Source organism: Ursus maritimus, unplaced genomic scaffold, assembly GCF_017311325.1.
Source record: "Ursus maritimus isolate PB19 unplaced genomic scaffold, ASM1731132v1 scaffold_26, whole genome shotgun sequence".
In the NCBI taxonomy this organism is placed as follows: Eukaryota; Metazoa; Chordata; class Mammalia; order Carnivora; family Ursidae; genus Ursus; species Ursus maritimus.
In genome coordinates this window covers 43,292,520-43,317,398 of record NW_024425119.1, presented here as the reverse complement: position 1 = coordinate 43,317,398, position 24,879 = coordinate 43,292,520, and the positions used below count along the sequence as shown (strand labels likewise).

At 38.9% G+C, this 24,879-nt stretch overlaps 1 protein-coding gene across 3 annotated transcripts in view; it reads left to right on the top strand.

The window, feature by feature from the left end:
• Positions 1–1,861: 1,861 nt before the first annotated feature.
• The window catches only part of LOC103675540 (cyclic AMP-dependent transcription factor ATF-7), an 84,461-nt gene continuing 61,443 nt past the window's right edge, over positions 1,862–24,879 (top strand). The window contains exons 1-2 of one of the 3 annotated variants that reach the window (XM_008704666.2): positions 1,862–2,013; positions 20,838–20,906. In XM_008704666.2, the coding sequence (XP_008702888.1) occupies positions 20,859–20,906 (48 nt within the window). In that variant the 5' untranslated portion in view covers positions 1,862–2,013; positions 20,838–20,858. Of the gene's footprint in view, positions 2,014–2,045; positions 2,345–5,541; positions 5,885–20,837; positions 20,907–24,879 lie in introns of those variants that run through there. The other 2 variants (XM_008704668.2, XM_008704667.2) reach the window with 2 other exon arrangements.

The window sequence follows — 24,879 nt, the reverse complement described above, 5'->3', positions numbered from 1 at the left end:
TTTCTCAATTCACTTCACAAGAACATAAGTGATTCTATGCTTCTGTTTCACCTTTGTTACCTAGGAAGAAATCACTTGGATTCTTTCTACCTTTTAGAGGGTTCTGTGAGAATGGATGATATCCTAGGCAGGAAGTTCAGAAAGCCAAGTAATATAAAGCTGCAGAAGGAAGTTACCTGAGAGAAAAGAGATTCCATAGGTAGTACTTTGAGTCCATTAATTCTACTTATAACTGTGGTAATTTTTTAATTGTTTTTTTTTTAATTGTGGCAAAACCCCACATAACATAAAATGTACCATCTTGGTTACCACATGAGAACAAATTTTAATACAGTCTTTGCATTTGATGTTTCACCCAAAATCTTTCCAAGGCTGTCTCCTCCTCATAGTTCAACTGCCGGTTCACATTCCTTCTTCAAAGAGGCCTCACCAGGAGTAAAGTTGCCTCCCCACATCCCAACTTTCTATCTCATTACCCTGAAGCACTCTTCACTACTGAAATATTTGTGTTTATTGGCTTATCAACTGTCTCCCTCTCCCCACTAAAATATAATATATAAAATTATTAAATAAAATATAAAAAAATAAAAAATATATAATATATGTAAAAAATATATATAATATATAATATAAAATATAAGCTCTACCTGGGCAGGGACCTGGTCTGTCTGCTCTTCTCCCCATGCCTGTAACAGTGCTTTGCACATAGTATGTCCTGCTAAGTATTTTTTGAAGTACTTGCTGAGTAATAAGTATAGTGTTCTTTGATTCCCAGTTTTACGTATTTTATCTCATTTGATCATTACAACTCAGTAAAATGGGCTTACTAGCCTCATGTTAAGGAGACGCAGAGAAGCATCTCACCCAAGGTCACAGGCCGATGAAATTACAGGATAGGGATTGCTACGTAGGTGGCTTGTTTTTTCCAATACATTCACTCCAGTTCTAGGGCTAAGGGTATTTCAAACTATACTTTCCGACTAAGGGAGTGATGACTCTGGAGGATAGTAGAAACAACCTGCACATTTATTTATGCCTCCAGTTCCCGCCGTTGAACCTTTACTCTCCCCACCCCACCCCTCATGCATCACACACACAGCAGAGTTATGGCCACAGTAGTATTATTCAAAGTGCAAAGAAGAAAATGCAGTTATTCGACTGTTTGGAAACCTGAATCCCCTTGTGTATTGGCGTGGTGGAGGGTCCCCCCCTTTTTTTAACAGCTTCATTGAGGTATTATCTTCTCTTGTTTTTATTTTTATTTTTTTATTTTATGTATTTATTTATTCGACAGAGATAGAGACAGCCAGCGAGAGAGGGAACACAAGCAGGGGGAGTGGGAGAGGAAGAAGCAGGCTCCCAGCGGAGGAGCCTGATGCGGGGCTCGATCCCATAACGCCGGGATCACGCCCTGAGCCGAAGGCAGATGCTTAACCGCTGTGCCACCCAGGGGGGGGGGGGGGGAGTGAGCTCCTTTCAAATAATCTCATTCCCTAGAATATTTACTTCCCCTTTTGAGCGTCCTCTTACGAGCTTTTGGTTTAAGTTATCTCTGTACCCAACGTGGGGCTTGAACTCATGTCCCCAAAATGAAGAATCACAAGCTGTTCCCACTGGGCCAGCCAGGTGCCTTTACTTCACCTTTTGGATCTCCACTACTACGGGCACCTGAATGGATTCTCTTTCGTTTTTCTTTCACCCCTTCATTCCACAGCCCAACACGTGTAACCTGTATGTAGCCAGTTCGCTCAGCCTCTCTCTCTCCAGTCCAGCCCGGCCCACCAAAAGCCCAGCCCCTTCTTTTTTCCGGAGCCCCGCCTTTCGGCCCCTTTCCAATTTAGGGCCTACGGATCTCGCCCTTCCTCCCCCCCGCCCCCCAACATCTCGCGAGAGGTGAGCGCCCCTGGCCGGACGAGAAGAAAGTATCTGCTCCGCTGAGGGGGGAAAGAAGGAGCTGGAGACAGATTGTGGGAACGAACGCGGGCGGGCGGGAGGCGACGGAGCTACCAGCGGGTGAGTTCTTTTAACATTAACTAGTCCATGATCTGGCGGAGTCTCTCTTTCAACTCTGGCCACTCTCAGTGTCCCAGGCCGGGGTCTCCCCTGCCAGTCTGTGTTGGACGGGGGCGCTGAGGCGGTGGCCGGGCCCTGTCTGAGGAAGTGGGTGGGGCATGGACTAACGCCGACCAATAAAAGAGAAGGAAGCTACGATTGGCGGCGATGAACACTAATGAGAGATCGTCTTTACCTTGCGGAGTGCCGCCCCTCCACTCTCCCTCCTACCGCCTCCTTCCTCTGGGGGGGAAGGCGGGGCCAGAGGCCTGAAGTGTGGGGAGAACTTGGGGTAAGTAGCCCCGGGGGGCACAGGGCGTGGCAAGGAGAGGGGAGTTGAATCCTGAGGGAATGGAAGTCTAGTAGAGCCTAATGGGAGGATCAGGGGATGGGGCGGAATGGGAGGAAGGGGAGGGGTACTAAATTGGTTGAAGACTCAGGCTTATCAAAGTGGGGTTAGGGGCTTGGCATTGAAGAGCCAGGGGCAATAGGCAGGAGGTAGGGAACAGTAGGTGAAAACATGGCATTGGGTTTGGTTGGAGAGACAGGTAGAGGTAAATCATTGGAAATGAGAGTCCTGGCCTTTCGACTGAATTATGAAAAAGAATAGGGACATGACTTCAGAGAGAAAGTATGAATTTGGAGAAAATTCAGTGAATGAGTTTAGGAAGACTTAATAGAGGTGGGCTTACGAGCCAAAAGGCATCACTTTGGGAAGAGTATAGGGGAATTCAGAGCGGTAAAGGAGGTGTTTGGAAAGGAGACCGCTGATATATACGGGTCTCTAGCCTAAGTACCAGAAGCAGCCTAGGATATTGATTTGGGGCTTTTGCTGTATGTGGCACCTAGGCTGGTGGACCAGCTTGCAAGAATAGTGGGGTGGGGGTGCAGGAGGAGAAAAATAGAACACTTTCATCGCTTCTACTGTGATTTCCTTTCTCCCTCTCTTCCTCTTCCTACACTCATCTCTTCCTAAATTCAGGGATGGGGGCTTGGGACTTGAGCGTACCAGGTTGGAGCCCCACTGGGAGTCATATGTTGCTCTGAATTGCTTGTTATGTTCTCTGACTGGGGTGTTTACTACCCAGGGCACCTCCTACCCAGATTGCTGTGTTGCTACTTTCCTAACTTTAAAAGTTTGTTTTCTACTTAATAGAGGGTGTTTTAGTATCTCCGAAGGTTGTGTCACAGTAACTGTAGGTTTGTGGGGGGTGTGTAGAGTTTTCTGGGCGAGCTCACTTGATTCTTTATTTAAAAACTTTGCAGTAGTGTAAGAATTCTTGTAAAGACATTGGTCTTTACGGTTATTCTAAGCACAGAAAAATATACCAAACTGAAGTTTGTTTTGTTAAATGTGTGTCTTTTCCACTCATATTCTTGGAGTTGTTAAATGGATGGTTGCATTAGTTTTAGTTAGCTTACATTATATATTTTTAAATGGTGTAAATAAGATGGACATCTATTTCAGGAAAGTGAAAAATTTTCAGTTTCTTCCTTTGTGTCTAAACTCAGAAGTTAAAGATATGTCATAATATCTTAGGGCAGGGGTTGGGGAAATCAAACACAATTTGTACTTAAACATGGAGGATGTAAGGTAAGTGGAGACTATTGCGAAATATAACATGTCTGTAAGAAAAGAAGCTAAAGAAAAGTTTGGCAGCTATACTAAGTAGTCTTACCAGTTTGTTAATTCTGTACAGCAAAGGGACAAGCCTTTGCCCTTTGTTTGATAGTTGTGTATTATTTAATAATGAATTGAACTAATACAGCCAATTAATAACTTCTTTGCTACTGCATAGATTTGTCTTTTACATCCTTCTCTTTTACTTTTGAGAAGCAAAATAATGTCTGAAATGCCGGTAAAGCTGTTACATGAAGAGAAACCAGAGTATGTTGCTTTGTATTAACCTTTGGTTTTCAGCAACCATTTGAAGCTTTTTTTCCTGGCCAGAAAGTTGCCCCTACAACACGTTGAGACCAATTAATTACTGACCCGTTAGCATTAATTACTGAATTGGGTTCCAGTATTTTATATTCAGAGCAGTGCTGTTGGATATCCAGACATTTTCACAGTCTGCCTGGCAGCAGAACAAAAAATATCCAATGAAAGAGCAAAGTCTCTTGTTTTATTCTTCCATTCTCAAATTGTGATGGCTTTAACTTGGGCACTATTAAGTGCAAGTTGTTTGTTTGTTTGTTCTAATCTCATTAGTGTTAACACCTAGCAGAAAGCTAGGGAGTTTTAACACTGCTCATCTTTAAACTTGTGGATCAAAGGTTATATCCTGTGATAGTTTCAGCGTTGTAATTTTTAAGCATTTTTGTTTACCATGGCTTTCAAATGTTAATGGCTACTGCTACTATACCTCCTTTTTCTTTCCTCTCCCCACTTCCAACTCAAAATGAAAATTGTTTTTTTCAGCCAGTTCTTAAGCTACTACTTTGCCTCAAGTCAAGTCCCTGGCTCTGCCTGAACACAGCTGCTCTGAAGTTCTCACAAGTTATTGTTTTGTACATGTCAAGACTGAGTTTTTCCTAGGCTGCAGGAGGAGGGAGTCAGTGTTGCAGCAGCCTCATCCACGTCTGATAAGGAGGAGCCTTCTTCTTGCAAGGAAGTTTTAGGTGGAGCAAATAGCATTGCCATGTAAACGTATAACAAAGACCGCTCTCTTCTTGAGACTAGTTGGCAGGCTGGCATATAATTGTCCCTTATCCCTTGATAAAGGTACTAAAGTTAAGGTGCAGATGTTGTTTCTTTCAGAAAAACAAATGCAGCATTCATTTAAAAAGAAAAGGCATTAGTTTCTTTTGTTGTTGGTTTCTCTGAAAATGGTAGTATGATTTTAGAGTTCATGAAAAAGTTTTCCATCGGGTGGCTGGCGGGCTTAGTCGGTGGAGCATGTGACTCTTGATCTTGTGGTTGTGAGTTCGAGCTCCACGTTGGGTGTAGAGAATACTAAAAAAATAAACTTAAAAAAAGAAGGTCTTCCATCTGTTTAGAAACATGTCGAAGAAAACAATTTTTAAGCATCTGGTTTTTGAATGTTGCCGTCTTGCAGGAGGTTTCTTTTGGGACCAGGTATATTCATGAAATGTGAAAATACATCACATTTGGAATTCCTGGCAGGTGGATCTTTTCACTTCCTAATGCTGTAAGAAGGAGGTCCCCACTTCACAGATGCCCTGTTCCATTATTGAAGGTCTACTTTTAGAACATTCTTTACATTGTGCTAAAGCTGTTTAGTTCTGCCATTTGCAGCTACAATAAATAAACCTAATTCCTTGTCAGCATGGTAGCCCTTCAAGTGTTTGATGACAGTTATGTGGTGGGGTAAATATCCCAAGTCATTTCAGCCATTCCTTATGTGACCATTTTTAATAAAGTTCAGGCTCCTCATCAACTGGGTTGCCTGTATTTAGGGTTTCTTATCTAGATCTGAAATCTAACACCTCGGGTATAATCTGATCAATACAAAGTACAGGGGAGAGTATGGCCACTTTTCTGCTGTGCTCTATACCTCTATTCTTAAAGCCTAAGATCGCGTTAATTTCTGTAATTGATTTAAATGTAATTGATGACCTTACATTTCCTTGTAATTGTCATCTTGTTAATTTGGGTTTATTGTTTTAGCTTAATAATGTTGTTTGGCCTTTTAGCCATTCCTCGTATCATATCCTCACGTTTTTATCATTGATAGATACATTTGATACCTGAGACATAAACACCTGTGTTTTGTTGTAGGTCACTGGCACAAATACAGAAGGGCGGAGTAGTGCCGCACAGCACCAGCATGCTATCATTATGTTGATATTCCATTAATCAACCTTTTGGGTAAAATACAATTATGAATCCACCTTCTGTTTTATCATCTAACTTATATTTCCTGTGAAATATTAAGAGGTATCCTGTTGAAATCTAAATATATTGTCTCTGACCTACCCCTAAGCTCCTAGGCTAGTGACCTGTTAAAAAATGAAATGAAGTTAGACATTAGTTGCTACCTAGCTAGGTCATGCTAGTGTTTATAAATCACTGCATTACTTGCCAGTTGTTTATAAGACATCTATTTAATAATTCCCCTATCTTTTTAAGTATAATTGCCCTCCCCCCCCATTTCCAACATTGCTGGTCCTGCTTCCTTTATTTTTGATTTTTAAAATAATTCTAGAATGATTAGCAGTTGTTTCTGCATAGTTGCATATTTTGTGTCATCAGATGAAATTCTGTTTTGGAATCTTTTAGGAAGACTTGGCATTTTATTTATTTTAATTTTTTTAAGATTTTTTTTTTTAAAGATTTTATTTATTTATTTGACAGAGAGACAGCTAGCGAGAGAGGGAACACAAGCAGGGGGAGTGGGAGAGGAAGAAGCAGGCTCCCAGCGGAGCAGGGAGCCCAATGTGGGGCTCAATCCCAGGACCCTGGGATCACGCCCTGAGCTGAAGGCAGATGCTTAACGACTGAGCCACCCAGGCGCCCCTTTTTTTTAAAGATTTTATTTATTTATTTGACAGAGAGAACACAAGTAGGGGGAGCAGCAGGCGGAAGGAAAAGGAGAAGCAGGCTCTCCACTGAGCAGGGAGCCCAATGTGGGGCTCAATCCCAGGGCCCTGGGATCATGACATGAACTGAAGGCAGACGGTTTAATGAATGAGCCACCCGTGCACCCCAAGACATGGCATTTTAAGTAACATTTTAAGTTACATATTAAAAAATTAAACTGTTGTCCATGTAACAGTTATATCATAGCCTCCCCATAATATTGACATCTCCAGTTTAGTCCCAACTTTTCATTTTGTTTGGAATAAAAACCTACACTACCTGTAAGAAAAAATACACCACACACACACACACACACACACACACACACACAGAGTTGCCTTTTATAATTATAGTTTATTGATGTGGTAGGATAAGTTTGTCATGCTCTGTGCTGTAGGTAAAATTGTGCTAGAAATAACCCAGAACATCAGGAGACATCTCTAGGGACTAAAGACTGTGTTGGCAGCCAACAACTTTCCTGTGTGTTAATTTTAGACCTGATAGTTGAACCTATGTTTGAGCGATTTTAGCTGATAAATGCATTTTTAAAGCACCTTCCTCTTTTGGGGTTTTAATTTTTACTTTCACTTTTAGAAAATTGCAAATTGTGAATGGAAATGTCTGTGCAGAATGGAGTAGCATGCTGTTAGGGACAGGATGCATCTTTTGATAGCTTCTCATCCATTTGATATTGGTTAGTTATGAATTCTCCTGGAAAGCAGAAGGATGGACTTGATGACCCCTCAAGGTCCTTTCCAGTCCAAACATTCATAAATAGAAACTCAGATCAAAGAACTTACTATTGAAGAATCAGGAAGAAAAATAGACTGTAAAGAAAATGCAATTGAAGTGGTTCTACTGACCCAGTGGCAATGGCTAAAAAGAAAGTAAGGAACATAAACATCAAGAAATAACTGCTTTGAGCAAGAAACAAAACAAGAATCAACAACAACAACAAAATTTTGCATTGGAGTCATTTCATGTCTTAAAATATTTCATCATGATATTTTCTCCAGAATTTCCCTGGTGGACATTTTTGTGTTGAAAGAATGTTTGTTTGTCTCCCCCTCCCCCCTTAAGCCATAGTATTTTGTTTTGTTTCCTTCTCTTTATCCTTTTGTTTAGAAACTGTGTGTGTGTGTGTGTGGGGGGGTGTCTGAATAATATACCCACTGCTTGTATACAATGAAGAAAATTCAGTTTAGTTTTGAAAGTAAAAGTATACTGCTTGGCTTCCTAGAGAGGAAGGATGAGTGTTATATTTCAGGAAAACTTTTATGAAAAAACAAATTTGTTATTTAGTTTTTAAAAAAAACTTCGTAGGCAGACATCTAGGAAAGATTCCCAACTAAGGCAAATGTGAGTTACTACAGTAATTTTTTTTTCCTACAGTAATTTTATGAAGGATGTAAGAACACTTAATCGGAGAACAAAACTCATTACAGACTCACAACTTCAGTTTGTTAACTTTGTGTCATGTTTTGTATAATTTTAATCCTAAATGTTCTCATACATTTGAAACCCGAGTATGTAAAAAGTCTCTTTTTAGGATGCCTGGCTGGGTCAGTCAGTGGAGCATGCGACTCTTGGTCTTGGTTGTGAGTTCGAGCCCCATATTGGGTGTAGAGTTTACTTAAAAAAAAAAAAAAAAGTTTCTCTTTTCTATTTAAGAATGCATTTATCCTTAATAAACATAAACTTATGAAAGTATAACAGGAGCTAAGATTTAGCTTAAAAAATCACTTTGTGAGCTTGTGGCTGGGGCCACTATGAAAGTATTGTTCTGCCATTGCTCCACTTCTCACAAAATCCAACTTGTTCTGAGTGGAATTACCTATTAATATCTTATCTGGGGTAGTGCTTCTTGCTGACATAGTGGACAAAGAAGATTTGTATGCTAAATTGGTCAGATTGTATTTGGGACTTAAAATTTACCATGCAGTAGAAAAATTACTTTTTTTTTTTTTCAGATTAAAAAATAGAGCATAATCATTCTTTCTGAAAAGGAATATGCCTGACTATATTATAAAAACAGGATGATTTATTGACTAGAACATATGACTGCTGTAAATGATTTGTGTTGGCACCAAGTTTCTTGCCAGTAATGTTTACATAAGCTTTATCAAACTTGAGTAACACCATGTTGGTTTTATTTAACATGGGTTTTCTGGTATTTCTGGTAGTAACTTGTCTCCTGTAGCACCATTTTCTTTATTTTTTTAAGTTTTGGGCAAGCAGTAGTTTGCTGATATTTTACACATCTGTGTTTGGGACTGTTGAAAGTCAGTCAGTGGGCATTAGAATACCCCAAATAGATCACTTTGTTGCAGTATGTGGACAGTCTTAGAATAGATTTTTTCCTTGAGAATTTCTAAGCATCTCCATGATTGTCATTATGGGATATTGTAGCAATTTCCTATCTAGGACCGAACTCATACTAGGATTTAATATTAAGGTCTATCAGGTTTATTGTTGTTAGCAGTCTATTTAAATTAAGTCCATAAAAAAAATTAAGTCCATGAAGATTTTAAATTTATCCTTAAAGTTTAGTGTTTTGGGGTTGATTGCTATTGGTGTATTATTTTAGGGATGATACTTTATCTGAAAATGAGTAGGAAAAAACCCAAAACAGAGCATTAGTTTTTTGACAGTCTACCTGTTTCCAGGAATTTTTCAACTTCTAAAATGCATATTGAGGCCAAACATAGATAGGTATAATGTTCTGTAGTTATTTCTAACTCTGCTTCCTGCTGTCACTTTAGCAAGTTGTTGCTTCTGTGTTTTTGCTTTATTAACCTTTCTGAGGATAGCTTAAAATAGTTCCTTGAATCCTCCAAAAGCCTAGAGAGACTTAAAAAAAGTTCTAGTCAAGTGGTTGCCTATATGAAGTGTTTCCAGATAGGTTCTAAGCTTTGGCCATGTGTTGCCTAACTTGTGATTCAGCCTAATTCTCATTCCCATCTGTTTTCAGTCATTTGCTGCAAAACTATTTGGTCTATTTAAGCTGGCTCCTTTTTTTGAAACCTGTCCCTGCATGTTAGAGCTCCAAATCCAGAAATTAATTTTAACCTTCTCGTTGGTCAATCCAGGGTACTCTACTGTTTGTGTATTTCTTAAAGCAGTGGGTCTTAACTGCTTTTGGTCTCAGTACCTACCGCTTTATACTCTTCATAATTGTTCGGGACTCCAAAGGGCTTTGGTTTGTCTTGGTTGTATCTATTGATATTGAGCATTTTAGAAATTAAAATGGGGAAATTGAAAAAATATTTACTTTAAGTAAATATAAATAACTATTATAGTGTCAAAAAAAATTTAGGGGCAGGGCTTTAAATCTTTTAATGTCTGGCTTAATAGAAAACAGCTGGATTCTCAAATCTTCTTCTGCATTCAGTCCGTTACAATATGTTGTCTTTGGTTGAAGCATATATGAAAACTTGGGCTCACACGCAGATACTAATAGGAAAAGGAAAGATTTATTTTTAAAGATTTATTTATTTGAGGAGGGGAGGGGCGGAGGAAGAGAATCCTCAAGCAGCCTCCCCGCTGAGCGAGATGCTGGATGTGGGACTTGGTCCCACAACCCATGAGATCATGACCTGAGCAGAAACCAAGAGTCCGGGGGCGCCTGGGTGGCATAGCGGTTAAAGCGTCTGCCTCCGGCTCAGGGCGTGATCCTGGCGTTATGGGATCGAGCCCCACATCAGGATCCTCTGTTATGAGCCTGCTTCTTCCTCTCCCACTCCCCTGCTGTGTTCCCTCTCTTGCTGGCTGTCTCTATCTCTGTCGAATAAATAAATAAAATCTTTAAAAAAAAAAGAAAAAAGAAAGAAAAAAAAAAGAAACCAAGAGTCCGATACTCAACTGACTGAAACACCCAGGAGCCCAGGAAAAGGAAAATTATTTTCAGATAATTGTAGATAGTCTTTCTTCTTTGATACCATACCAGAATCCAAAATGTGATGGTTTCTTACAGGTTAGCTATTGTGTAGAATCTGAAACCACATCTCTCAATGTTCGGTACTTTGTTACATTAAAATGAATTAGCCTGGGGCGCCTGGGTGGCACAGCGGTTAAAGCGTCTGCCTTCGGCTCAGGGCGTGATCCTGGCGTTCTGGGATCGAGCCCCACATCAGGCTCCTCCTCTATGAGCCTGCTTCTTCCTCTCCCACTCCCCCTGCTTGTGTTCCCTCTCTCGCTGGCTGTCTCTATCTCTGTCAAATAAATAAATAAAATGAATTAGCCTGTCTTGCCCTTTAAATAGATTTTTTATCCATGTATGACCTGAACACCCATGAACCCTCTGACGGGGTCTTAGGAATCTATGGGGATCCCTGGAGCCCACTTTGAGAACTGCTGTCTTTTAGTACCAAATTGAAAAAATACAGCTGTTTACTATATGGAAGAACTATAAGCTCTAAAGTGTAGATTCTTGGGCTCCAAAGCCAAGAAAATCCAGGAGGCATAGAAATCTATATTTTTCAAGGTGCCCAGGTGAATATGCTAAAGGTTGAGAACTGTGGAGCTAGCTTAATTAACCTTATTTTTAGAAGACCTAATTTCTTGGGCACCTGACTGGCTCAGTCAGAAGAGCATATTACTCATGGGGCGCCTGGGTGGTACAGCGGTTAGGCGTCTGCCTTCGGCTCAGGGCGTGATCCCGGCGTGATGGGATCGAGCCCCGCATCAGGCTCCTCTGCTGTGAGCCTGCTTCTTCCTCTCCTACTCCCCCTGCTTGTGTTCCCTCTCTTGCGGGCTGTCTCTATCTCTGTTGAAAAAAAAAAAAAAAAAAAAAAAAGAAGAGCATATTACTCTTGAGTTGTAGTTCGAGCCGCAAGATGGGTGTAGAGATGACTTAAATTAAAGAAGGGGGGGGAACGCCTGGATGGCTTGGTCGGTTAAGTGTCTGACTTTTTTTTTTTTTTTTAAGATTTTATTTATTTATTTGACAGAGATAGAGACAGCCAGCGAGAGAGGGAACACAAGCAGGGGGAGTGGGAGAGGAAGAAGCAGGCTCATAGCGGAGGAGCCTGATGTGGGGCCCGATCCCGGAACACCGGGATCACGCCCTGAGCCGAAGGCAGACGCTTTAACCGCTGTGCCACCCAGGCACCCCAAGTGTCTGACTCTTGATCATGGCTCAAGTCTTGATCTCCCAGTTGTGAGTTGGAGCCCCACATTAAAAAAAAAAAGAAAAGAGGGGCATCTTGGTGGCTCAGTCGTTAAGCGTCTGCCTTCGGCTCAGGTCATGCTCCCAGGGTCCTGGGATCAAGCCCCGCATTGGGCTCCCTGCTCAGCGGGAAGCCTGCTTCTCCCTCCCTCCCTCCCCTGCTAGTGTTCCCTCTCTTGCTGTCTCTCTCTCTGTCAAATAAATAAATAAAAATCTTTAAAAAAAGAAAAGAAAGAAAACCTAATTTCTAAAATTTGTAGTCAAATAAAAAGAAATTAGTACTTGAATAGTCACATTATAAAAGTTCTTATTAATGATTAACACATACACTCTGACATTTGTCATAATTGGGATCTCCTAATTAACCATGTATTTTAATTAATGATAGTTATTTATAAATACCAGGAGTCTGCAAACTAAGGCCAGATAGTAAATAAGGCTTTGCAGGCATGAGATCTGTTTTTAACTACTCAGCTCTGCCATTGTAGCACTAAGAAGCCACAGACAGCATACAAAGGACAAGCGTGGCTAAAACTTTTTTATGGACACTAAAATTTGAACTTCATATAATTTTTATGTGCCATGAAATATTCTTTTTTGTTTTTTTTTTCAACTATTTAAAAATGTAAAAACCATTCTTAGCTTGTGGACCATACTAAAACATGTGGCAGGCTGGATTTGGCCCACGGACTGAAGTTTGCCAATCCTTGACATACACGGTAACTGGATTGTGAATTTAAAAATTATTATAATAAAATATACTTAATGTTGGGCAACCCTCTCGGGTCCCTTTCCTCTTCGAGAGCTTTTTACTATTAACTCAATAACTTTACTTTGCTGCCCACCACAAAAAAAAAAAGTACATATACACACATACACACACACACACTCTTAATATTAAAACTATGAACATTGTTTAATTTTCCTAGACAAAAATAATGCTCCAAGAATTTGTAGTCCCGGGGCGCCTGGGTGGCACAGCGGTTAAGCGTCTGCCTTCGGCTCAGGGCGTGATCCCGGCGTTATGGGATCGAGCCCCACATCAGGCTCCTCTGCTGTGAGCCTGCTTCTTCCTCTCCTGCTCCCCCTGCCTGTGTTCTCTCTCGCTGGCTGTCTCTGTCTCTGTCGAATAAATAAATAAAAATCTTTAAAAAAAAAAAAAAAAGAATTTGTAGTCCCTCCAATTCATATTTCTGGACATTTCATTTGTATAATAAACATAAGCACCTATTGTGTGTAAATTTTTGGAAATAACACAGTTCAGTTGGAAGTAGTTACACAATATGCAGATTATTGTACAAATTTTGGGAGTTCTAAAAAGATGTGCTGTCCATTTTTGTATTTTCTTTGAGGTGTGTGAGGATAGGTAACTAGTATTCAGGCCAGCCTCAACCTCTTGACTCATCTTTTGTCTATTTCTTTTTTTTTATAACTCTCTACCTCAGTTTTCCAGTCTGTTAGCAAAGTGCGTTACAAAAACCCTGATATAAAACAGTAAAGCAAGTTAGTTTAAGATTATAGTGATATATGTGCTTTCTATATAATCCCTTTGGGGCAGTTGGTTTACCTACTAGTGAAATAATATATGCTAAACTGTTTTTATGCTAAATAATACAGTGGGAAACAAACTCAGAATTTATGAACAGAAATTTCAATTCCTAAATAATCTACTACCTAGGAAAACTGGAGTCTTCTTTGTTTTCTGAGATTCACATAATGTGCGTTATAGTCTCACAGTTCATATGTTTATTGGCATCTTTTCCTTAAATCAGTTTTCTAGATGTAATGCAAATCACAGCAACACTGAGTATCCTATGGAGAATAAAATGTTGAGATTGCTGTGGTAGAGATCTTTGGTGTTTGTACTCTCTGCTTAGCAGCAGCTAAATTATTTTAGAGTCTGAAACTTGGTATCCAAAGTTATGTTCTTGGAAGAGAGCTGTTTGTATATAATTTCTTTCTTTTTAATGTCATAAGGGAATGGAGCCCATAGAGCTCTGTTTGGGTGCCTGTCTACATTTCTTAGCTTGTTTATAACTGAGCTGAAAGGCATTTAATACCTGCTAAGCTTGGTTTCAGCTCTCTTTATTCTCTTTGTGATGAATGGCTGGGGCAATTTCTAAGGGTTTAATATAAGTAATACTCGTTAGGGAGCATTCATGGAATTCTGAAAATGGGTCCTTGAAGGTAACAAAGGAGGAACTACCTTGAACTGCTTGATTACCCTGTGTATCGATATGTTTAAGTTTCCACCGTGTCTATTTCTATATGAAGCTGCTAGTTTATAATTTTAGAAAGCTTTTTTTGTAGTCCATTTTGAACTTAATTTGTCAGTTAGCTCTATTGCTTTGTAGTAGAGAATGAACAACCTTACATGATTTGTAAATATACTGTTTAGTGCTTTAGAAGAGTCTAGCAGATGTGGACCTTTTTTACTCATAGACTTTTTTTCAAGTTATGCAGATCATTTTTTTAAATTAGATTACACTAGATTATTTTTATTTTTTAAAAGCAATCTGTGATCATTGTAGACTTTGGAAAATACTGAAAGTACGAAGAAGAAAACAAAATTACCTGGAATACCATTATCCAGAGATAACCATTATTAACGTTTGATGCTAATTCCCTTATCTTTTTCTATGCTTATTATTGTTTGCTTTTTTTTTTCTCAGTAGGCTCTATGCCCAATGTGGGGCTTGAATTCATGACCCCGAGATCAAGAGTCGTAGGGTTGCATGTGCTACCGACTGAGCCAGCCAGGCGCCCCTATTTTGTTTGCTTTTTTTATAGATTTGGAATTATGGTGCATATGCAATTTTATGTTCTGCTTTTTTCCCCACAGAATGTATAGCATTTTCTTATGTCATTAAATAGCTTTCGGGAACGTTATTCTTAAATATAGTCTAGTGTCAAGCAGTATCTTACATTGATCCATTCTTCTTAAACGTTTAATTCTTGTTCTTTTTTTCTATTGTTATAAATAAGACTATGATGAACATTTTAATGTATAAGTGGTCATGTTTTGGGCTTTAACCTCAGAGTAAAGTGCTGAAAAAAGAATGATTTGTTCAAGGGATACAAAACATTTAAGACAATATAAATATTGCCAGATTGCTTTCCAGAAAGATTATTCAAATATGTACTCCCAAAAGTCTTATATGAAGGTATAAGAATTTCTGTGGCTTTCTTTTTTTTTAATGTTTCTTTTTTTTTTTAAGATTTTATTTTATTTCATTTATTTTTTATGGAGGCTCCACACCCAATGTGGGGCTTGAACTCATAACCCTGAGATCAAGAGTCACATGCTCTACCTGCGAAGCCAGCCAGGCCCCCTTCTGCTGCGTTCTTTTATACTTGAAAATATATCTTAACAGCTCTGGCCTCAGTTTTGTTTTCAAGGGCCAATGAAGGGTTAACTTGACAAATAATCTTCCTTCTCCCCATTTTTTAACACTCTAACCAAAAGCTATGGAGCCTCCTCTATGTTATTTGGGTGATAAGGAAAGCACAGAGTTGGTTGGGTATAGTCACATCAAGTGCCCTAGGCACAAAGTAGTTGCAAAGTATGTACTTAAAATATGTCTTAAGAATATGTATTTAAAATAACGTCAGGGGCGCCTGGGTAGCGCAGTCGTTAGGCGTCTGCCTTCGGCTCAGGGCGTGATCCCGGCGTTCTGGGATCGAGCCCCACATCAGGCTCCACCGCTGGGAGCCTGCTTCTTCCTCTCCCACTCCCCCTGCCTGTGTTCCCTCTCTCGCTGGCTGTCCATCTCTGTCAAATAAATAACTAAAAAATCTTTAAAAATAAAAATAAAATAAAATAAAATAAAATAAAATAACGTCAAACATGTTTAGCTTTAAATAGATAAATACCCGGATAGCAATTGTTTTGTGGACCCAGCCGGCAGCTTTGTGAAAAAACTGGAAGATAAATGTAGAATCTCAGCAGAGTATACTTGAATATTGGCTTCATATTAAATCAATAAATATTTACTGGAAATCAACTGTAAGGAGAGGAAAGCCTTCCAGAAGTTTTAACCTAGATCTCTATATTCTACCCTGTTCCCTTTTTGGTCACAGATACTACAGCCATTTCTTTTTTTTTATTTATGAAACTAAAATAGCCTGCCCATAGCCACTAACATATCACCATTTCATTTCTTTCATAGCAGTTATCTGCTATTAATCTAAAATTATTTTGTTTACTTGCTTAAGTGTTTGTCTCTTCGTTTTAGAGTATAAGTAAGCACTGTAAGGGTAGAAACCTCGTCTGTCTCATTCACTGTTGAATTCTGGGGCCTAGAGTGTGGGGTAGGCACTGAATAAAGTATTCAGTGAATTGATGAATTTTAAATTTTTTGTTTTGTTTTGTTTTTAAGTAGGCCCCATGCCCAGTGTGGAACCCAATGCGGGGCTTGATCTCATGACCCTGAGATCAAGACCTGAGCTGAGACCAAGAGTCGGATGTTTAACTGAGCCACCCAGGCGCCCCAGTGCATTGATGAATTTTAAAACTGACCATATTTACTTTTTGATGCACAAAGTAAATTGTGATTATTAGTTTCAAACTTTGTCCTTGTCAGATCTTTTACTTACCAAGACTTTAAATCCCTCTTTTTTGTGCTCTTGCCTGTACTCTGGACTTGTCTAGCAAAGGAATTTGATAAATGACCACAAAGAATAGAAAATAGTAAGGGATCTAATATGGACACCTATCAGTCTCTGACGAATTGAACTTGTAAATTAAGCCGTCATTCTTACCGCTTACCTGACACCTCTCATGCCAAATGACAAAAATTCTTTGACCAAACTTTAGGCAGGTTCCTGAACCTTCTTTTAGGCCCATCTGTGTACTTTGTTGTAAGATCAGTTTTAGCAAGAATCCCCCACCCTCAGTATCTGATCACCCTCATATCTGATCAGGTTCTTCTTCTTTCACCACCCCGGTTACGTCTCATCACCCTGGCCTGCCTTTAGCAAGAATCTTGTTAGGTCGGTTTAGTCAGAATCCCCCCTTCTCCTGATGTTTCCTCTTAGTACTTTTCCATCCATTAACCCCCACCATGGTCCTTGGCTATAAATTTCCACTTGCCCATGATGTATTCAGAATTGAGCCCAGTTCTATACTGAGGACTCTTTTCCCCTATTGCAATAGTTCTGACTAAAAACTGTTTTTTACTGCTTTAACTACTGTCCAGCTCTAGTTTTTTTTGACACAGATGAGTGAAAGATTCTTTTTTTTGCAAAGGATTATTGTCTTTTTATTTTTATGTCCACTCTGCCTGGCACTTAGTTCCTTAGTAATGTTTTTTGAATGAATGAATGATAGCTAGTCTGAACCCCTTCTAGATTTTCATGAATCTTTGATATTAATGGTGCATATGCCCTTCTCATTTTTTGTACTTAGCAGTGTCTGCTTTTTGTTTTTAGGAACCTAAGAACAGCCCCTGGGGTGTGTTTGTACATGGCTTTTATTCCTTACTAAAGTTGGGTCATTTTATGAATAGCAGTTAGTTAGTAAAGAAATAATCACATTATAACTGGGTCCAGAGAACTGACCTTGTAGTCCTCAGTGACAGACTCTGTCCTCATTCTATTAAAAAAGAGAAAAAAAGATAGATATGCATATATATGTATCTGTGTTTATTCATAGAGAATCGGTTTTCTTATTTGCACATTGAGCATTTTAGAATATACTACTGGCTCTGACAAAATTATTTAACATAGATTTTATGAAATTATCCCAGTTATTAAAAATCAGTCTCCAAGCCTTGGGTTTCCTTCACTTCTCTCCCAGCATTCAGATAACTTTCTCTCTTTTGAGTAAATCATAATTTTTATCATTTATGCATTCTGGTGACTGAGTACATGAGCAGACTTGGCCTCTAAGACAGCATTTTTCTGAATCTTTGTTTTCCTTTTCTAAGATCTCCTCTGAAAGCATCTCACTTCCTCCTGGAAATGTCTCTTAGTGTGTGTGTCCTTTGTCTGTCATTTATTGGTTAGTTTTCTAAAATGCAGAGTTTCTTCCTGAGGAATAGACCGAGGAGCAGACGACGGACTTGAGTGTCATACCCAGACCCGTGATCTACTTGTCAAGTAGTACAGTTACAGATGGGCCGTGAATTAAATTCTAGTGAATGGCAGCGTCTTTATTCAAGATTTCACCTTTGTCTCGGCCTGTTTATACTACAGAAATGTGCTGCTTTTTGTTCTTGAGAAGGCATCAGTTTGACCTCTCTCATAATTAGAGATTTGCTTTAAGTATCAAATAGAAATAAGCATTGGCATTCCTTATATGTAGCAATTGATGCAGCAGACTGGGAATTTAAAAAGATGTAAGCGGGGTTGTTGTTTTTTTTTTTAAGTGGGAGAACAGATCATTATTATTGTTGTTATATATTTAATTCTTAAAAAAGACAAATCCCTGTAAAGCGAAAAAGCAAGAGTGATGGAAATGAAAAGGAGCAAGAGACTGAGGAATGATTTCAGAATAATTCTGGGTATTTAAGAAGGAGGGCCTTCTTCCTCCCATTGTGATCCTCCTTTTGGTGAAAATGGCAAAACAAAAAGCCAGTAAAGTGGGAAGGAAGCAGGAAATCCTAGTTAGTAATTGTCAGATTTGGTATTTAAGAGCCATGAAAATGCTTACTTCTGTTGCATTTAATACTTTTCCCCCAACTTGGTTTTCCTTTTGTTTTCTTTTAGAAAATCATGATTTTCCATTTCTGTTTCCTAGTAAGGATGCCCTTAAATAAAATTTGGAAACCATATATTGGGATATGATTGTACAAAACCAAGTTAAATTTTGAATTTTGTGGTTGGAGGGAAACCATTCCAGAGTTTATTCAATCACTTCTTATGCCAGCGCTGCCCTGCTCCTCAGCCAGCAAGCACCCTTTTTCTCCTCTAACTAGGTAGAAAACAGAAAATTTAGCCTCAAATCACAGAACCAAGGTAAAAGGAAGGAATCCCACCTGGTCCTTATGTTATGTCTGCTCTAGCCCTTGCAGTTTACTTCCTGGTTGAAAATATGCTACAAGACCTTGTTGAAATAAAATTCTCATTTCATGATTATATTAGGGAAACAGGGTTTGGGACTAGGAAGTAAAATTATCTCCAGCACAGCAGTTAGGAATTTTTCCAGAGATGAATTGCTTTCCAGAAATGTTCTGAATTTTCAGTCATACTGGCTGTGGTCTTTGCATTTATTTACTTTTAGTTACTTTATGTTTATTTTTTGCACGATGTCATAGTTCCAGAAAGTGCTAAAAAATCATCATGTATTTAAAACAAACAAACCAGAAAACCCCCTTGTCCTGGGGCTGTGTGAAGAATAAAGCTCCCATTTTCTCAGTACCCAATCATCAGCTTCAGCTGGCTTCTCCTAGGAACAGAATTTATTGAAGCAATTTATCCTGGCTAAATGTGATATAAATCTGTGTACACCTATGTGCGTACAGGCTCTCTTCCGTCACAGCGATGCTGCAGCATCGGTTTCCTTCATAGTCCGACCCTGTTCCCAGCACACTGAACGATGACTAAGAAGCCCTCTCTATTTTCTGGGGCACCCCACAATTTTAAACACTGATGAGTTGTGGAATTGCTGATCAGACTACCAGAAGTACTGGTTCCAACCCCAGAGTGAATCTGAAGCGAGTAGAAGAGATGTTAGTTACCTAGCTACCCTTTGAGGTTTAAGCAGAGTTTTCTGATGACCAAATTCAGTCTAGCACTTCAACATTTTATTTTAACGCAGACCTGAGTGAGGTTAACCTGATATTTTGGTTTATCTCCAGGATAAAAATTTGAATTTGGTTATAGTTCTGAAGTTGCTTCTAGGCATATTCAAATTACAGTTCTTCCTCTTTCATCTTCCCTTGTTAATACTCTTTTCTACACCTTTCTTGTAGAAGGATGTTCGAAAATATCCTTTAGGAGTTTATTCTATGAAGACTATTTTTGTGCCCCCCCCCTTCAAAACCCTGTTTATCTTTTAGGAATATTTTTACTATGATTTGCATTTCTCATCCTTATCCATCTCCACCTCTATTTTTATTCCTAGTTGGGAAATGAGAAATTTCCCCCAACACGTTCATGTCGGAATTATTGTTCTTTGACAAAGAGTTTCGATCAACATTTCAAGAGTTTAGCTTCAATAATTAAAAAACAACAACAGTATAAGCCCTGTTAAATTCTTCAGAGAAATGGGGAGGATGGATGGTGATGCCTTTTAGTGCCATTTCTTTTATCCCCTGCAGCAGCACACATCTGTTGGCTGCAGCAGAGCAGCCCAAGAACTCTGGCCGAGAGCGGCACAAACAGCCGGAACATATTCACCCAGTAAACCCCCAAAGAGTCGACATTTGTTTTATTGCTGCTTTTAAAAACCTCGCCAGAAATAGAATTAGAGGGGGAAGGGCACCGATATTTCTCCATTTGCCACAGACGATTGGTGGGGGGAGAAGGAGGCTCCCAGTGGGGAGAGAAGGTTTTTATTTTTTATTTTTTTATTAATGAAAATCATTTCCCGTGTAGCCCAATAGGATGGGTGCTTTGTTTTCTTTGGCAATAATCTGGGATAAACGGCCCTTGCCAACAGTCTCGTAGTTTATACACCAGGGAGCCAGATTATAGCCCTATAAAATGGAGCACCCCTCCTATAATCCCTTAATTAATTAAATGACAAATTTTGGTCTTCTCTGGTTCAGAAATATGGCTTCCGCATCGAATGTTCAGTGAATTTATTGACATAGGGAACTGCACTGATTGTAATTCAGCAGGCTAGAGGAGTGTGTTATATACTGTAGCAGAAAGAGGGAAAATCTAGCAAAAGGTTTGAAATTCCTTCACTATTTAGGTCTCAGTTTTTCTAATTAAAAGTTTCAGTTGAGTCGCAGTAGATCATATGCCACCTGTCTAATGGGTCTCACCAAAGTAGCCTGTGTTTATAGCTTTGATAGACAGCATTCTTGGAACACCTGTTTCTAGGCTTGATATTTTTGAAGCACTTTTTTTTTTTTTTTAACTCCAGCGTATTTAACATAACTTTTCCCCCTGCCTCCCCCTCCTCAGCTCCGCTCTGCTATATGAAATATGGGAGACGACAGACCGTTTGTGTGCAATGCCCCGGGCTGTGGACAGGTACGTTTACAATATACTTTATTGTGAATGTCTCGTTGTGAATCAAAGTGGCTGTTTTATCACTAAGGCAAAGAGTTTAAAGCCGGTATTTTACGTGATCACTGGAGGTAATCAGATCAGAGGATTTGCAGTGTGTAAATCCATGTTATGAGGAAGTGTAGGCACTCTACCGTAATGAAATCTGCCTTGCTCTCTTTCATATTGTTATTCTACTGGTGTTTGTTTCCCAGTACACAGTGTTGAGGAATACGTGTTGCTCTCTCCTGCTTTCTAAAGCTATCCATCTAAATATAAAACAAGTTTAGAAATATCTTTTCCTCAACCTTCATGGATATAAAAGTGTGCTTAACATATTTAGAGCAGGCAGCTGAGAATTGTTCATCGTGAGCCCCGATTTGCTGGAGTCTGTTGGATTTGTTAAATAAGAAAAAAAAGTTTCTTTGGACTGTTGATCCAGAAAACCATTGTTGGCAGCTAAGGCACATATCTGTCTATGTAGGAAATACAAATCCAACATAGAACCTGAGATCTCACAGCAATATATAAACTACAGGATTTCTCAGCCATCTTCCCTGTCTGACACCACGAAATGCCTTGTTCTGTATGTCAGCTGCCATGTTATTGTTTGCATATGTGTACATTATGTGTCATATTTTTCATTATATGCTTTTTTTTAATAAAGCTATTTTGTTGAAACTGCCTTTTTATACCCCCCCACCCCCATTTTGCACCTTCTTAACTCTTCTTCCTAGACCCTCCCCTACTGCCATGTTCCACAAAGGATGAAGAAAGGCATACAAAGGAAATTTTATCAGCCTTTATGAATTGATTTTATGGAACTGAAGGGTTGAATTTCCTTTCAGTTAGGAATATGCCATGTGACTGCCCAGTGACACTTACTGGTGGTATGTGAGATTGCAGACTAGTTCTATTAAACATTGTAAATACTTCAGCAGAAGGAAGAGAGTTAAGTTCCAGAAATTTCTAAGAATTGGAATTTGAGAGGTGAATGAGATGTGAGTAGTGACAAGGAATAGGCAGAAGGAAGATTCCGAATTCCCGTAAATGCTGAAAATTTCAGAGAAGGCTAAAAAAGCCACTGCATTCTGAAGTATACAGCATCATAGGGTATATTTCCTTTCTTGTCAGAGTTTTCAACTTTATTGTTGACTGTTTTCCCCCATGTGATTTGTATTTTATTCTTTTACAATGGAAGCCACTTGGGAAATTAGGGTAAATTTGTTTCACTTTTCAGACAGCTGTGTTAGAATACATATCTGAACCTAATCCCTCCAAATTTTTGTGTGTGGATTTGTTGATAATACTATTTACTGTGATTTCTATAATTGATACCTGGGACCCTTTTCACTTATCTCCCTTTAAAAATCTGCATTTTTGATGAAAAGATTTATTTTTTCATACTTACATTTATTTTTCTTCATTTATTGTTTAAGCTTCTCAGTGCCCCTCTTATGTTTTATGCTTAAAACCACCTAGACAAGGACTTAAAATGGATTATAAAATTAAAGGAGTACACTGGAAAAGCATCTCTTAAGTTCCCTGAGGAAGATACGTATAAGTAGGTTACTTTAGGCCGTCTCATCAGAAAGCAGTAGTTTTCAGTGAAATTTGTGAGATCCCAGAGGATTTTGTGTTTGTTTCTTTTTGTTTTGGATTTTTTGGACTAGAGGTGATAAAAACAGTTGGGACTTTTTACTTTGGTTCCTTTTGTATTGTTGGATACTGTTTATCATAAGCCTTTTCCTTCCCCTACTTCTTCCTCCCATTTCTGAATTGTTTGCTGGTATTTTGGTTGTTCAGATTCATTATAACCTCTAGTGTTGGTCCTGAAGGCCTTTTTCCCCCCTCAATGGATTTGGAACTCAGGGAGATTGTTACCTTCTTTTGGATTCAAGTTACTTTACCTCCTTTGCATGTCAGAATTTTATGGTCAGGTAAAATGGTAGTTCTTTAGTTATATTTAGTCTCCTTCCAAGTTTCTCCCCATATCTAGTGACAATTAACTCTACAGTAGGATCTCTACAGGATGTACTTTACTGTGATTGCTTTCTATTACATGAAATAGTGGAAATCTGGCAGAGAGGATAAATTTGGGAAAGCGAACTACCCTTGGCCTGTCATCCAGCTTTCTTATATCCCTTGAAAATGGTTTTATCCTGGAGCCACTTGAGGCCTTCAAGCTATTTATAATCCACTGTCATTGATTCAAAATTTTTATTCCAGAAATGGTAGAATAATTTTAAAAAGCTATGTAAATCCCAGGAGTGGTAATAAGGACCATGATAATTTTTACAAGACATGGTTCAGAACTTATTGCCATAGAAGCCTCAAAAATCAGTGGTTTCTACCACTTAGAGGAAGAAGGAATGAAAGCACATTATAATTCAAGAGACTGATCCTTAAAAAACCAAGCAACAAAAACTATCGGAATCTTACATTATTTCAGTATCTGTTCTCTGCCCAGACTTTTACCCTATGTACCCCTAAACTCAGAAACCATCTTACGCCTTAATATTAAGGGAAGGTGAAAGGAAAATTCACCTAAAATAGACTAGTGGATTATGCTCTCCACCATATAATCAAAACCACCAGGCTTTCAATGGATACGTAAACATGTTTTGGTTGCTAGGTCTTTAATGGCTGTTATTTTTGGATTCTGTTCATGATCCACTTCCCAACAGTAAGTCTGATGTGACACAGCTGAATTCTAAATATGCTGCATGCACTTTTTTAAAAGAAAGATGGCTGCTGAAGGTTGTATTCTCTGCATTCTTATCTGAAAAGACAGATGATAGGGTGTTTTGAGCCCTCTCATCCCTATTCTCTTGTTGAGACCCTGTTTCTCTTGAGGCCTCATCACTCTCATGAAGAGGAGCTTAGGGAAAGCAATATTCTTGCTAATACCTCTCTGTAGAATGTGGTAGCAGGAATAGTTAATAGAGCTGCCTCCAGAGAATGGGTTAGTGTTGTTAAGGCAACAGTACCCCAGATACTCTGTGGCAAAGAGTTGGGTTGAATTTGAGAGGTTTGGGTTTTTGAAATGTTTATAAGATAGCATCTAAGTAAAACCATTATGACTATAAAATGGCTTTCCTTCTGTGTTATTAAAATAGAAGTATAGTTTGGTGCTGAATTTAGGTAGTCTTTTAAGTTTTTGATGCTTTTGGGGACATTTTTATTTAAAGGTGGATTGTAAAATTGTTCTATTGTTTGTGGAAGCAGGAAAAACTACAGTTGACCCTTGAACAATGGAGGGGTTAGGAGCGCCCGAGGGAGTTAAAAATCTGCATGTAACTTTTGACTCCCCCAAAACTTAATTACTAATAGCCTACTGTTGACCTGAAGCCTTACCGATAACATAAACAGTTGATTAACCCATATTTTGTGTGTTATATGTACTATATACTGTATTCTCACTTTGGAGTAAGCCGGAGAAAAAAAGATGTTGAGAAAATTGTAGGGAAGAGAAAATTTACAGTACTGTACTATTTTTATCGAAAAAAATCCACATATAGGTGGATCTGTGCAGTTCAGACCTGTGTTGTTCAAGGGTCAACTGTACTATGTTTCTGACAGTAATCTTGAATTTGTAAATGCAGTTAGATAACTTACCTTTTGGGTGCTTTTTGCCCAGTTTTTGTTACTAGGAGTCAACAAATTCCATATTCCTGTACCTTCCTCTCGGGAACATGACACTGTTCTGCAGTACAAATTATGCGGATTTAAGTAGTCCTTCTGGTTACCATAACTAAGCCTTTGAGCGGAAGCTGATCACATAAGCTTATTACTTAGAATGCCTGTTTCTTTAAGAGCAGGAACACCTTTCCTCTGAGGAGATACTTCTCATGGACAGGATCATCCCATTATTATCCATTGAGGAAGATTTCTGTTATAACTACCTCTGTATCCACTCTGTCTTTTTAAGGAAAAGTCTTGTGATTATTTCTCTGTT